This window comes from Gavialis gangeticus, unplaced genomic scaffold, assembly GCF_001723915.1.
Source record: "Gavialis gangeticus isolate Ggan-Ray unplaced genomic scaffold, GavGan_comp1, whole genome shotgun sequence".
Classification (NCBI taxonomy): Eukaryota; Metazoa; Chordata; order Crocodylia; family Gavialidae; genus Gavialis; species Gavialis gangeticus.
Genome location: NW_017729020.1, coordinates 4,050,172 through 4,064,981, shown reverse-complemented (window position 1 = coordinate 4,064,981; position 14,810 = coordinate 4,050,172). Strand labels below are relative to the sequence as shown.

The 14,810-nt window shown below is 44.5% G+C and overlaps 1 protein-coding gene across 1 annotated transcript in view; it reads left to right on the top strand.

Moving 5' to 3' along the window:
- The window catches only part of LOC109295499 (substance-P receptor-like), an 88,804-nt gene extending 74,002 nt beyond the window's left edge, over positions 1-14,802 (top strand). The window contains exons 3-5 of the mRNA XM_019514371.1: positions 9,472-9,622; positions 11,305-11,501; positions 11,998-14,802. Coding sequence (XP_019369916.1) covers positions 9,472-9,622; positions 11,305-11,501; positions 11,998-12,289 — 640 coding nt within the window. The 3' untranslated portion in view covers positions 12,290-14,802. The remainder of the gene's footprint in view (positions 1-9,471; positions 9,623-11,304; positions 11,502-11,997) is intronic.
- The last annotated feature ends 8 nt before the right edge of the window (positions 14,803-14,810 follow it).

The window sequence follows — 14,810 nt, the reverse complement described above, 5'->3', positions numbered from 1 at the left end:
CCCAGGCAGACCTGCTGGCAGTATTGCTCCCAGGGACTGCACATTTTACAGAATGGTGAATGTCTAATTTACATACAGGAGCATTTGTACCAGAAACTTGATCCCTGTGAAACACGCTCAGCAGAACCCATTGGACCTGCGTGTCCAGGCGGAACTGTGCTACGCTGCTTGAAACCAAGATTTATACTAACAGAAAAGAAACAGATAATTTTTCCAGTTTGGGTTTGAACTCTGTTTTCAGTTGTGTTCAAGACTTGGGCACGAGATCAGGTCACTGTTTGGTTTCACTCCATTAGGGTTACACACCCCTGCTGGAAGCTCTTTGCTACTGGTCCCCCTTCCTCCACACCAAACACAAGAGCCATCTCCCCTTTGACTCAGATGTGCTAGGCACATGCTAGCCAGTGAACTATGCTACAGCCCCTAATAGAGTCAAAGCGAGCAACTGGGTCACATTCCTACACTGCCTTTTGTTACATGAGATTCTTCTTGAACTCAACTGTGGGGGGCTTGTGCCTTTGCAACAGGAGAATGGATTCATCTTGCTGGTATAAGGCTCACAAGTGCACGTCCAGAGACTTGCTACAAGACCTAGGGTGGGAATCAGGAGTCAGAGCTGCCGCTGAACTCCAATACCAATTTGGGAACAGGGATTGAACCCTAAAGCTAGTTTGGGTTTCTTTTAAATTTCAGTATTTACACTGAGCAAGAAAAAAAAAAAACATACAGGGACTGGGCTGCCTCTTTTGCCCCTTTCGCCTTCAGAGAGGGTCTTGCACCTTGATGCATCTCAAAGTCCTTAAAAACAGATCATGTGTGGCATGAATGGAAGCAGTCATAGCAGCCATCAGAGCATGCTGGTGTCATCTTTTCTGCTGAATGTTGCTTACAAGTTAAAGGCTGCTGGCTCAGCCATTTAAAGGTGATGATAACATACAGACCCATAGTGACAGGTGGTGGTGGAAGCTGTGGGTCCCAGTCAGTGGTGTCAGCACAAATGTAGGTCAGGGGCATGAGCTGCACAGTGAACACACCAAAATCCTTCCTCAAAAAAATTTTACCATCAACAATTTGAACAACCAGTGGCTACTTTGCTCAGTGGTGGCTAAAGTCAAGAAAACCTACAGGCACCTGACCAGTGCTGGGATGTGTGCGCTGTATGGCCACCTACTGGCAGAAGGTTGACAGTCACTCTGAACCTGATTGGATAGGCAATGGGTGGACACACCTACCCTGTGACTTCTCCATTGCAACCCAACTGGTCCCATGATAAATGCAACATCTACTTAAAGCCTGAATGAAATAAGCAGCAGTGGGGAATGAAAGTACCAACACATACAGTCACCCTGAGTTAATGAAGTGGGTTGGACCAAAATATTTGGGTAGCTGACGTTGGGTTACCTCTGCAGTTCTCCTACAGCAGCATTAGTCTTCTTACTGCCCTCCAGGGTTCCCATGCCCAGAGCAGTCTCTACAAGGCTGATTGATATAATTTCTTCCCATCATTCCCCCATGTCCACAGTGCAGCCTTGAAGCTGGCTGCAAACAGAAATCCAGATGACATGCTATTGTGTACTCCAGGCACAGGGGTGACCCAGGAATTATAGCACTATAATTCAACTCACCTCTGTTCCCTGAATCTGAAATCCCATGCCTGCCAGCTGTCACTCAGAAGTTTTTATATGAGCTTTCCCATGAGAGTTTTGGAGGAGGTAATGCCAGAGTTTGACCCTGTGAATGAAATGTAGTGGCTGCTCTCATATCAGCTTTGCCATAATAGCATGCAGGGAGTGGTATCAGGAACTGGGGGTGGTCCTGCTTTGAGCAAGGCTTTGGACTAGATGTGATCTCCTGAGGTCCTTTCCAACCCTCATTTCTCTGTGATTCTATGAACTTGGCAAATGATGCTTTTTCTGCTGAGCCGGCTGCTTTGTAGACTTGTCAGGCACTAAAAAATGGCTACTATCACACATCTGCAAGGGATGACATCTTAGTGCTGGATAAACTGATCTTTCTGTTTAGTTTGTGAAGCCCTTGGTGAACCTTCTAGATAGAGGTACCATAAATGCAATGCGTAAATCTCTCTGGAATATGTAGCTGTCAGTCTCTGGAAGAACTCTTTGTGCTTCCAGTTTCTAAATTTCTTTAGAAATTGTGCTTCCAATTTCAATTCTTCTGAGATGGAGAGAGGCACAGGAACAAATGCCTCTGGAATTTGTACTCCGTAAGATCATAGTGGTTTTAAGCAAATACGAAGTACTAAAATCTGATTGATTCAGCCAGAGTCTTGTGTCCAAATCCTCCATGAATGGAAATCGTTGCTACTGTTCACCTCTGAAGTGCATCCAGGAGTGACACCAACTAAGGATTTAGCTCAGTGTCTGGTCAAAGTTGGCCTCATGGCTCTTTGGCCTCTGCAGATGGATCCATAGATGTCTGGTTCTCTAATAATTTGCAAGGAATATACAATCTTTTCTGGTTTCTGGCTTTTTTTTCCAAAAGTACCGTAGACTGGGTGCCTCCCAGCTTTGCATGAGAGTATCATATACACCTGTGCAAGGGGATGGAAAAGCACTATTCAGCTATTGTGGCTGGCTTGGGACCTGCACGGGTGACAGCTGGGTTTCATGCAGATCTATTTATAAAGTCAGCCTGAAATATGCTCTTTATGGGCTATGACTGCAATTTGTAATCACCCAAGCTCCATGCCAGGGGTGCCAATTTAAGTGCCAGATGGTATTGTGCAGGCATAAAATGTCTCTGTGTGGGTTACATCCCAATAAAGTATATGATTGCAAAAAAAAAAGTACGGAACAGGGAGAAGGTTTCCCAAGCATGTGAGTTACACATAATATTATGATGCCTAAACCCATCTTTGTTGCCAAGGTCAACTAGACCTCAGGAGCTGCGTGGTAAAGGGATCAGAATCCCAACATAGCTCCAAACCCCTGCAGGCAGCAGGATGGTAGAGGGTTTAAGCTGTTTTATACACTTTCTGGCAGCATCAGGAATGCAAGTGGCATTTCCTGCTGTGATATTTTTCATATTGTGGGTCTGTTTAGCATAGCATGCCTATTCTAGTATGCAATGCAACCCTGATGTCCTGGAGGTGGCAGGGCAAAAGATTCCCACAGGTCATGCACTACAGGTCATGCAGATTTTCTGGAGACTGTGCAAACCATTTTACTTCAAACAGCCCAAAACCTACTTTCAGGTTTGGAATTGATGTTGCAGTTTACTTAAAACAGTAATTCTAGACCCTTTTTTTAGACTCAAGGCACCCCTTGTTAGATTCAAGGCACTCCTCAGCAGATGCCAAATCTTTTTTTTCACATGGTTTCTTTGGCTACCAAAAATACTAGAGCAATTCTTCTGCTCCAGAGAACACAGAAAGGCCATGACAGGTCAGAAAGCATTTAATACTATGATGGATTTCCACTTGAAATCTCTTTGTTTATGTTGTGCATCATGTTTGCACACCTAACCATACTAACATTAGGGAGTACCCTGTGGCACAGTGGTTGATTTACAGTCCCAGGCTTTCTTACTGTACTGTACTGAATTACACTGAGTTAGATGCTGCAGGAGATTCAAAACATCCAATGGACAAGAAGGTCAGAAGGCTTGAATCTGAATTCCCCAAATTCACCACGCTGGTAGTCATGAACCTCCCTGCCTCACTGTTTCCATCTGTTAAATAGGAATAAACACACATTCGCCTTTGCAGAGCTTTGAAATCAAAGGTACTATTTAAATTAAAAGTACTGTTATTCCCTGCAGGGGAATTGGAGGGGGGAGGTATGTGGGGTACAAATGTAATTACAAGGGATGAGCCCAATAATCTAAAATCAAATCACCTCTGTAATGCAACTGTAACCAGCAACTAACTTTAAGCTGAATATTCATCACATTTCTTTCCATGATTTATCAAATGAGTGTCTGAGGACACTGCAGCTTATATAAATACATCTGTTTTGTCTTGCTGTTAGTGCTGCTTCATTTATTTTGACAGTTTGGTTATTATGTGCAAAGGCAAGTGAAGAGTATTGTATTGGTGATTACATGGTTGGCAATTAGCTGGCGGGCTGGAGTGGCACGGGTGCTAAGGCTCATAGTTACCAGCCCAGAGATCGCAAGTTCGGAGCCATAGCAGATGCACTGATGGTGCAGCCCTGTCAGATTCCAGCAAATCTGCAAATTCTGCTAAATATCTTGTTACAAGGACATGAAAAAGGAGGGAAGGAAGCTGATGCTCTGATAATGCTGTCAGGATTCTGGTTTACTGAGAGCCTTTTGGCACCAATCAAAGGGGAAAAAACTGAGAATAGGATGTTTTCTGCTTTGAAATTAACTGTGAGTGGTCCCGTCAGCAGCATATATCCTGATTGTCAGCCTCTTCTGCATTGTTCAATATAATCACTATCTCATGAACACACTTCCTTACCCAATACTGACAAGACATTGTGATCATTTGTCCCATTCCTCTTTCACCACCTAATGATGCTAAGAGGCATCTGCAGTGACCTAATGAGCGACTGTAGAGCCATAGCATGGTCATTTTTCTTTCTGAGGTACAGGGGAAAAAAATGTAATGAAAAGGTCTGGCTCGCTAGGTGACTTCCACCTACCCAGCATCAAACCTGATGGAGAAAAAGCATAAGGAACACACAGACACAAAGAGGAATAAGGCCAGGTACAATTTTTTTTTGCTTTTGCACATGCTCCCACACATGCTGCTCTCCAAAGCAGATATTAGTTCATATGACAAAAAGGATGTTTCTCCTTCAAGTCTATATGCTCCTGGAATTTCACTGGCAGTGCTAGCTGCACTACAGCACTATGCTCAAGGCATCATGCTGCCCTTGGATAAGCCAACCAGGGCAGGACTAGATCTCACGCTTGCTGCAATGGGAGTTTGCAGGAAGAATGGAACAAAAACCCCTTGGGAATCAAGGAAAGGTCAGGTTCCAAATCACTTTGGGTCTGCCCAATGCTGGCTAATGGTTTTCGTCACCCAGACCCAAACTGCTTCTTCCCAATACGTGCATCCTGAAGCATTCCCCAACCCCAGTGCCATCATTTGCTACCCCAGTCCACAATCCATTCCCATCATCTGGTAGGGAAACAGTAATCTTATTCTTGCCTGTACTGCCTCACCTTATAACAAGAAGGCAGAATCAATACAGCTCCAAAGGTGCTATTCATAAAACAAGTCTTCAGTGAACACAAATTAAAAGCATCAAACCTGCTGGGTCATTCATGCCTTCTAGGGATTTTGGAATTTTGTCCAAAATTTTCAGACAAAAGTTTCAAAGAGAAGAAATTGAAAAAAAATATTTTGACTGTCGTGTTAAAAAAAAAAGTCAAAAATATGTAGTGAGATTTTGTTTCAACTTTGCTATTTCATTTCCCTTTGTTTCAGTGTTTTCTTTTATTGAAATATTGACTTTAATATGCTTTTCCTATTTAATGTTTTAGCTAGCATGTTTTTTAATATTGTAATGCAGCATAAAAGTCTTAAGTTCATGAGAGCAGAATTTGACCTGAGCTCTGGCCAGTTCCCTTTTATTACATGAATTTAAGCATGCAGGTGCTCTTTATTAGTGCTCTGACACTTCAGCAACTAGTATTTTAAGAATACAGTCATAAATTAAACATAGACATGCCTGTGTGAGTTTGCTACCTCATTCACTCTTCAGTTTAGGGAACAAAGAAAATTTATTGCAATATCAGTCATTGCAATAAATGCTTAGGGACATTTAATTCTTGGTCCTAGTCACCAACCTGGATTTCAGGATACTAAGTACCATATGCAAGGGTTCAGTATCTTCTGAGGCCAGTGGCTCCTAATACTAGTATCACTATCAATCCTCCTCCAAGGTATTTCATTTAACAGGAAGCTTTAATGACTACTGGGTAGAGTGGAGACTTGGCAAGCAGCAAGCACAGATCATGCTTTCTTGCCCATTTTTGGATGTGCAATTAAGACCCAGTGTTAAGTCATAAATCTCCCACTGTGCTGTGGTGACTAGATGCTTCATTGAATAACATGGTCCATCTCTTCACCAGTTAGCTCTTGGCAAAGAAGCAGATTTTTTTTGCTCAGATCATTATATGTTTAATTAGTTATTTTTTCTGGAATCCCAAATTCATGATGCATCTGAGCAAACATTACACCCTGAGCCATTAGAAACAACATTCATGAGACTGTCTTCAGCTGAAATACTGGAACTGAGAACTTGCATTCATTACCCATTCTAGTTGCCGTTACCTGGATGCAGCAATCTTAGATGTGGGACCATATCACCCAACCACCCACAACCCTGCCAGCTTTTCCAGCTGAAGAATAGACAAGCCACCCCAGTGTTGCTTAGACTGCAGGCTCTTTGGGTCTGAGACTTTATTTCTGTTTGCCCTTTGTAGCCATTACACTGATGAATCACTTCTTTAACAATTTACCACTCCCACGTAGGGTTATTCTCTATCTAACCTAACGACTGACCTTATGTCATCTCCTACTCTGTGGAGGTTCAGCGTTGTGTTTTATGGGATTGTCCTACTCCATGCTGAGTGTTTCAGATGCAAGGCTATATATCAGAGCCCTCAACAGACATTAATTAAGCCTCACAACATCCACATGAAGCCTGAATACAAATCTGGATCTGAACTACCTTGGACTTTGATTCTGATGGCAGTTTTTGAGCTGGCTCCTGTCTCTGTAAGGGACTAAATCAAATCCTGCTTTCAAAAAACCTCCCAGCTTTGACTTGCTAGAGAATGACTTCATTGAGATGAATCTTGGAGGCTTCAGTCTACACCATGCATTGCTGTCTCCATTGTACAAATGGGTCAACTGAGGCACTAAGGGTGTGTCCAGATGAGTGCACACGTTTCTCCAGGGACAAATAGCAGCGGCACATAGTTGTGCCACTGCTACTTGTCCCTGGGCAATGTCCCTGCACTCGTGCTCTGGTGCATGGCAAATTGCCCCAGGTGGGGCCAGCACCTGGGTTAGCCCCAGCAGCCTTACCTGGGGCCCTGCAGTGGCAGCAGTCCAGGTGAACAGAGCCTCACCGGCAGCTAGAGCATGGCTCTGGCCAGCCAGGCTGGGCAGCACATGCTGCAGCCATATGTACCATCCTGTTTTTTTTTTTTTTTTTTTTTTTGTTTTTTTTTTTTTTTGTTTTTTTTTTTTTTGCAGATACCGGGATTTCCTGGTATCTAATTTTGACTCTTTGCTGCAAATGTGCAGCACAGAGACCCTTTGCACATGTACTACGTGCATTTTGCAGCACCTCAAAAGCCTTTAAGGTGCCACAAAGCACGTGTGTGCTCGTCTGAATGTGCCCTCAGACTGCAAAAAGGCAGAAGTGCCTGTGGATTTTGAGTGCACATCTAGAAACACTCTGGCCCTCATTTTCAGATATGACAGCTGTGCTTGTCATTGAAAATGGTGGCTTTGGAGGTCATGGACATGCAGTGAATAAGAACCTGAGCTGAAGGTTAAATGCAAGTAATTCTAGTTACTAGGAGAATAGAATAACTACCACACCTTTTTGTCCCTCCTCCGGCCCGACCCAAAGTAAGAGGAGCTAGTGGTGAAGGCTTCTTCCCCACTGCCTGGCTCTTCAGCAATCTTTTCTCTACTCTAGGACTTCACAAGCCATCTGTGCTGTCTTCATCTCTAGTGAGTATTGAGCAGCTTTGTCCTTCAGGTGGGAAAAATGAGAAACTCAGCTGCCTCACAGTGCCTGTCTCACTGCACCATTCAAATAGTGAGGGCTACTTCCCCCAGGCTGTCCTGCCACATTATCCCTCTTTCCAAATGCCGTGCCTCCCCTTTGCAACAGTGTAAACTGGGAGTAAGTCTATATAATCTGGCTGCTGCACATGAGAGCAGAATGATACCCACTGTCGGAGCAGTCTCCACACCCAGTTATTCACCCAGAACCAGACCTTTACCAGCTCACGCAGTCAGCTGTCAATATTAGCACACAGCACCTCCCCTTCTGAATTACACATGTGAATCAGACCTGGGAAAAGGAGCTTGGTTAGCTCTGGAGATTAAGGCAGATATAGAATCATAGAAAATTTGAGTTGGAAGGGACCTCAGTAGTTCACATCTAATCCAACCCCCTAATCAAAGCAGGGCCATCCCCAATTAGATCATTCCAGCCAGGGTTTTGTCACACTGAGCCTTAAAAACCTCCAAGGATGGAGATTTCACCACCTTTCGGGGTAATCTGTTTCAGTGCTTTATCACCCTCCTAGTAATAAAATTTTTCATAATATCCAACCTAAACCTTCCTTGCTGCAACTTGAGTCCATTGCTTCTTGTTTTGTCATCTACCATCACTGAGAAGAGTATATATATTCTGTTCAAAGCATCAGGGTGAGTCCTACTAAGATTGGGACAGTAGATTTAGCCTGTCAGGTTTATTTCACCTTCTCTGGTGACATATAGCCTGAACTAGCCTGTGTCCTCAAGGCATCTTACATGCCTTCATTCATGGATATGATTGGGAATTGGGGGCCTATACAGCTTTGAAGATCTGGGACAGTGCTTCTGAATGGCTCAGACCCCCTGGATAATGCCATTCTTCAATTAAATCTTCTGCCACTGAGGATTTATTCAGTCCTTTGAAACAGGGCTGTTCACTACAGCAAGGAGCATAATGTTGCTCCCCTCCATGGAACAGAAGCCAGAAACAGAAAAGGTCCAGCTCACACAGAGGGATAAAAGGATGCCAGGCTTAACACTTCTGGGGTGAGAATGATAATGTTATGAGAAGCAGAGATCGATTTTCTTTCTGGAGAGCTCCTTATTCCAATTGACTCAATGTAGGTTCCCATCAGACACTGAAATACTTGATTGATTGCTCGCTAGGGCAGAAAGCACTTTATTTGTAGGGAATGTTAGATGCGATAATAGGGTGTTTCTTCAGCCAGTAACATGATGGCATGAGGCAGCAACAGGTGTAGAAATAGCCCAGACACGCACGTTTCACTGCTTAGCAAATCAAATCTCAGGAGGATGCCATAACAAAACAAGACATGAGGATGTCTAAAGACTGCCTGCCGTGGAGGCTTGGAAATGAATAGACTGTGCAAAAAGAAGTGGTTTGAAGAGAAGGGGGTATTTCATGACTCCTTTCAGAGCTAAGGGATCTTTTGTGCTTGGTGCTGCTCGAGTTTGGTGAAAAGGTAGTCCCTACTCCAGCCATGTTGTGGCTGAGATTTTCAAAGAGGCATTTAATTTCACCCGAAATTGGGTTTATAATTCACCTTGGCCTCTCTGAAAATCCCAGTCTTCATTCTTAGCTGTATGAAAAGATACTACAAGTGCAGGAAACGTGAATGGGCAGGTGAAACTAGACCTAAGCATTTTTCAGTTTTCTTTGCCAGGGAATTAAATGCTTAAACTTGAAATCCAGTCTGATTTTCAGCTGCCTTCCATGTGACAACTTCCAGGTATCACTTCTGCGTGACTGTGCTGATCTACTTCCTGCCACTTCTGGTCATCGGATTTGCCTACACAGTGGTTGGCATCACCCTCTGGGCTAGTGAGATACCAGGCGATTCTTCTGACCGCTACCACGAGCAAGTGACAGCTAAACGGAAGGTAAGCAGCCTTCTTCTGCTGTAGGAGGGAGCTATATTGGGGAGCAGACACAGAGCAATTCAGCCTGAATGAACTCTGGGTGACCAGCTATTCAGAGAACAATTCTTCAAACAGAACAGAACCTGATTGCTTTTCAAAAGTAGCCAGAGTTTGATTTCTTGGGAGTGCAGTTGGATACACCACCAGGGTCCTGATTTTCAAAAGCAGCAAGACTTTTGAAAAATCAGCACTTCAGACAGATCAGGCCAAGAAAAGAGAAACAGGAAGCCCAAAACACTCAGGAGGGAAGGGAATTTTTAAACAGGTTGGCATTTTTTTAAGTTTGTTGGTGAGACTGGACACCTCAGATAATCACAAATGGGGCTACTCAAATATAAAGCTATAACTTCCAATCCAGCCCTCATGGCCAAAAGGTGTTAATACTGGTTGGCAGAGGGTGGTGGGGTGTTAACTTACTTTGGTTCTGTCTAGTTCCTACCAGAAAGCAGTACAAAACCTGTGTGAGCAAGGACTGGGATCCCTTAGTGACAGTCACCATAGAAAGACCAAGGTTAAATGGAGCAGGCAGCAATGACTTACTCCTAGAAGTAGCCTTTCCAGGGCAGGGTTGAATGCTGTGGCTAGGTACAGACAGTCAAAAAGCCTGAGGCTGAATCAATTCGATCTTCGTAGGTTAATTTAAGCTGCACAGATTGAACCAATAAGCAAGTGAACAGTCATTCACTTTTGATTCCAGAAACGCAGCCACATGCCAGCAGTGGCCCAGGCCAGAAGTTGGGGGGCCCTAGAGCACACCTCCCTGCTCAGCTGGAGTAGACAGCTAGGGCCAAGTCTAGCCTGCCCACCCTGAAAGGTGGGGTTTTCAGGGGAGGTGCAAAACATCCTGCGATGCTGTGGCACTAAGGTAACTTGAATCTGGAGGGGATCTGGGACAGAAGTTCAATAAACCTAAATCAGTTAAGTCTGATACTACATCCATCCAGGTTTATCTTAAACCAGTTGCAGCCATTTTGAAAGCTTATACTGGTTTGTGTGTAATTTCTATCCCTAACCAAAAGGGCTACAAACAGATTTTGCACATGTCCCAGGGTAAACCATTTTATCCCAGAGCAAAGTGCTATCATTGAGACATCCATATCCATTGTCCCACGATAAATCCTAAAAAAGTTTATGCATCTACATCTACTTTATGTGCTTAAAAGGATATAAATTACCAAGAAGTCAACCTCATGGGTGACTGGTACCGCCTTAGTCAGGAGGGGCATGTGCCCCCCCGTGAGCAGTCCTGCTGACCAGGGGGAGTCCCCCTATGGCCAATGCTGCTGACCAGGGGAAGGGGTCCCCCCGTGGCTGATCTCACTGCCGGGGGGGACCCCTGCAGCCAATCCTGTGATGGCCGATCGCTGCAGCCACTTCTGGGAGCAGCTGCAGCGATCAGCTGTGCTTGCAGGGGGGGCATTGACACTCCTGCCTACTCCCTGCCCATCACCTAAGCAATGAGCGCAGCTGGTCAGGGGGTGCACCAGCACTCTCAGGGGATGCATGTGTACCCCCTACGTGTTGCCACTGCCCTACCTTCTCCTGTATTCACCCACACAGGTTTCTTTTCCAGTACATATGTTTTCCCCCCAAACTCACAAGGAATTTGGAGGCTGATTTAATGACCTTTCATCCTTCCACAGGTGGTGAAGATGATGATCATTGTGGTGTGCACCTTTGCGATCTGTTGGCTCCCCTACCACGTCTACTTCCTTCTGCAGTATTTTAACCCCCACTGGTACATGCAAACATTTATACAGCAGGTCTACTTAGCAATTATGTGGCTGGCCATGAGCTCGACCATGTACAACCCCATTATCTACTGCTGCCTTAATGACAGGTGAGTTTTGATCATCGTTCCCCAGCAGCTGTGTTTCAGAGCACAACACAGAGGTGATGGATGGCTGGGATGTGGCTGGGAAGAAGTGGAAAGGCAGGTTAGTTACAGCAGGTGCAGCTTAGGGTGGAAGCAACAGCTCAAGGGTAGCAGTTGAGAACACTACTGAAGGCATCTGGGTTTTTCTGCAGAGTGTGCATTAAACTAGGAACTCTGCTCCAACCCAGCTCTTGCCAGCTATAGATTTCAAGTACTATTCAGAAGAAAGGAAGCCTTGCCATTCTCATTTTATGGAAGAGGGAGCTGATGGGCAGGGGGAGAAGTGACTTGACTGAAGTCATGCAGCAAGTTGGTAGCAGGGCTGGGAGCAGAGTTCTGCTTCACAGTCTAGCAGCTGGAACACATGACCATGGTGGTGTGGCAGGTCAGCCTGAAACATCATCTTTGTTCGCACATTGGTGTCCTTCCCCCTGCACTGATTCTGCTCTACCCCACCCAGGTTCCGCGTCGGCTTCAAGCACGCTTTCCGGTGGTGCCCTTTCATCAGTAGCAGTGAATACGAGGGGCTGGAAATGAAGTCTGCCAAGTACCTCCAGACCCAGAGCAGCATGTACAAAGTCAGTCGCATGGAGACCACCGTGTCCTCGGTCATTGGCAACACTGAGGAGGAATTTGAAGACAGCAACAAAGGGAAGCGCCTCTCTGTGGACATGACGTCCAACGGCTCCTCCTGCAGTGACTCTAAGACAGTCTCCGAGAGCCTGAGCTTCTATTCCAACACCCTTTCCTAAAGCTGCCACCTAGCCAAGCCACAGCTACAACACCCAGCCTCCTACCATGCCCCCTGGCCTCCATTCAATGTGTATCCAGGTGCCCTCACATCTGCCTCTTCCTGCCCAAGATGCTGCAGCTTTGTCGTGACAGTCGCTGCTGCTCATCCCTTCTGTCTGACAAAATGTGACAACCCCTCTGCCCTTTTGTGGTATTGTGAAGGTGTTTGCTGTACTTGATGCTTCACTAATGACACTGAGTGAATATGACTTCTCATTTATGGTTCAGCATGACAGAAGAGCAGGGAAAAGGAAGGCCAAACCTATTAGAAAGTTGTTCTAGAATCGTTGTTCCTGGTCCTGCTATGCCCTTGAATGTGAAATGCAGTGTTGGCATTTCCCCAGCCTCTTCCCATCTTTGTTGATGAACCTACCTACTCCCATGCTCTGTGCTGGAAGCTCAGGAATAAGACGGAGGAACGATATCAAGAAGGCACAGTCCGGCAGGCTGTAATTCAAGAGTAAATGCAAAGTTAGCATCCATCTCCTTGCTTACCAAGCAGATGTTGCAGCAAGGTTCCTCTCCTGCATGTGCTCTCTCATGCCCAAAGGATTCCTGTTCCTTCAGCAAACTGAATGAGTTCTTGAAGTTAAATGTGACCATGCCTTACTGAAGACACGGTTCTTTGGGTAAATCCAATATCTTGTAGTAGGCCAACTTAAATGGTTGGAAAAAAATCTCTTTAATTAATAAGGCCATGCCTTATGGTCACTCTCTCCTGCTCCTTGCCCTATTCTGGATTTTGCTTAGTATAATCTAGAACAGATCCTGTACTAAAAAAAAAAATCAGGACTCCTGTAGGATACCACCCTGCGCTTAGCCTGTTTAGCCTCTTCTGTTCCTAGATTTGAGAACTTCAGTTCAACTTTTGATTGCATCCTCCATCTGCTAGGCTCCCCATGCACAATGCAAAATTTCTGGGGTATATGTTCCAGGGCTCAATATGTTTAATTAAAAATGGATACCAGAATGCAACAAGAGGGAGCAACCACTGTCACAAAACATGGTTTGCCAACTGAACAGAAGCCTGGCAACTAACATTCCTCCTATTTTTCTCACTGCAGACAGTAACTGTGTCCAACAAACAAGCAGGGTTTTTTGGCCTTTTCCTAAAGGATTTTCCTCAAGGCAGTGAGATATTGTGAGTGTGATATGAAGAGTATCAAGAGAAGGGGGAGTCAAAAATATACAGAAGCATTTGTTTCACAAGGTTATCACATACTAGCTAAAATTACTTAGCAGTTGTAGACAGAACCGTTTCTACCGGAAACTGCAGTTTTGTCAAAAAAATCTAAGTGTTTTGTGAGTATGCGTCAGTTTCTATGACACTTCTGACAGCCAAGTGTCTAAACAAATCATTTTAACTTCCTTGTTTTGTTTCAATCCGGTAAAAATTCTTCTTTTTGGCTCTATCCTTTTTTGGTGTTTATACTATTACATTTATTATAGATCTATATTTCATATTTTTGTATATTTATATTATACAATTTCACCTTTATTGAGATCATTTCTGGTATTACAGTGAAATGGTTGTGTTTCAGGTTAGGTTTTTAAATTTCTCTTACATGAAAATTTAATTTCCCATTCCAGTTGGAGGGAAAACACATTTCAGAACGTCAGAGTTTTCCATGGGACAAAACCTCAGCTCAAATGCTACATTATTCTCAAGATCTCATGTTGATTATCAAGTTTGCATTAGCCATATTATAAACCTTGGGTGCATGAAGCAGCAATAGTATTATCTGCAGCTTGTAAAAGGCTGGTCACTATAAGAAACTGAAATGTTATACACAGGTGTACAGCGATTTAGATACGGAATAGGGGAGCTCTGCGTGTACCCCTGTTCACCCACTGAAATTTAAGGTGTTAAATCAGCTGTCAGTTGGTCAGGTTCTTTACTATTCCACCTGTGAAGTAGCTGCCAAAGGATATAGCTGTTATATCAATCCCCAACCTGAAATTTTTCTAGACAGAAATACTCTTATGTAAGAAGGAATGCCCAGAGAAGTTTACCGAACCCATAGATTTCTCTAGACAGCATTATTGCTGCTAGGTGCAGCTGGCAAGAGCCTCCTTGTACCCTTTTAGTCTACGTTCTGCCCAACTCCATCACTCAGAAGCAGTCTTCTGGACACTATATGGGGCCAGGGCCGTGCCATTCTTTATAGCCATGACTTCGTAGGGTTACAGGGTGCTACCCTTCACACAACACTTGCTACCATTATAACCGCCCATAAATGGCCCACTTCTCCTCCGATTCTCAAGAAGATCTCTCATCTTCTTTATCCTGTTCCCTTGCTGCCACTACATCCTTCAAGCCACTGTCCACTGACATCTTTGACATGGGGAATTGGAAAGGTCATGGATGTAGGTGAGGAAGACATGCAGGCTTCAGCCCCACTTGACAGCACAGTCCTCCCACCACACCACTGAAGTGCCATACAGCACTCTAGACAGCATACGCCTGGTAAACTGAAATGC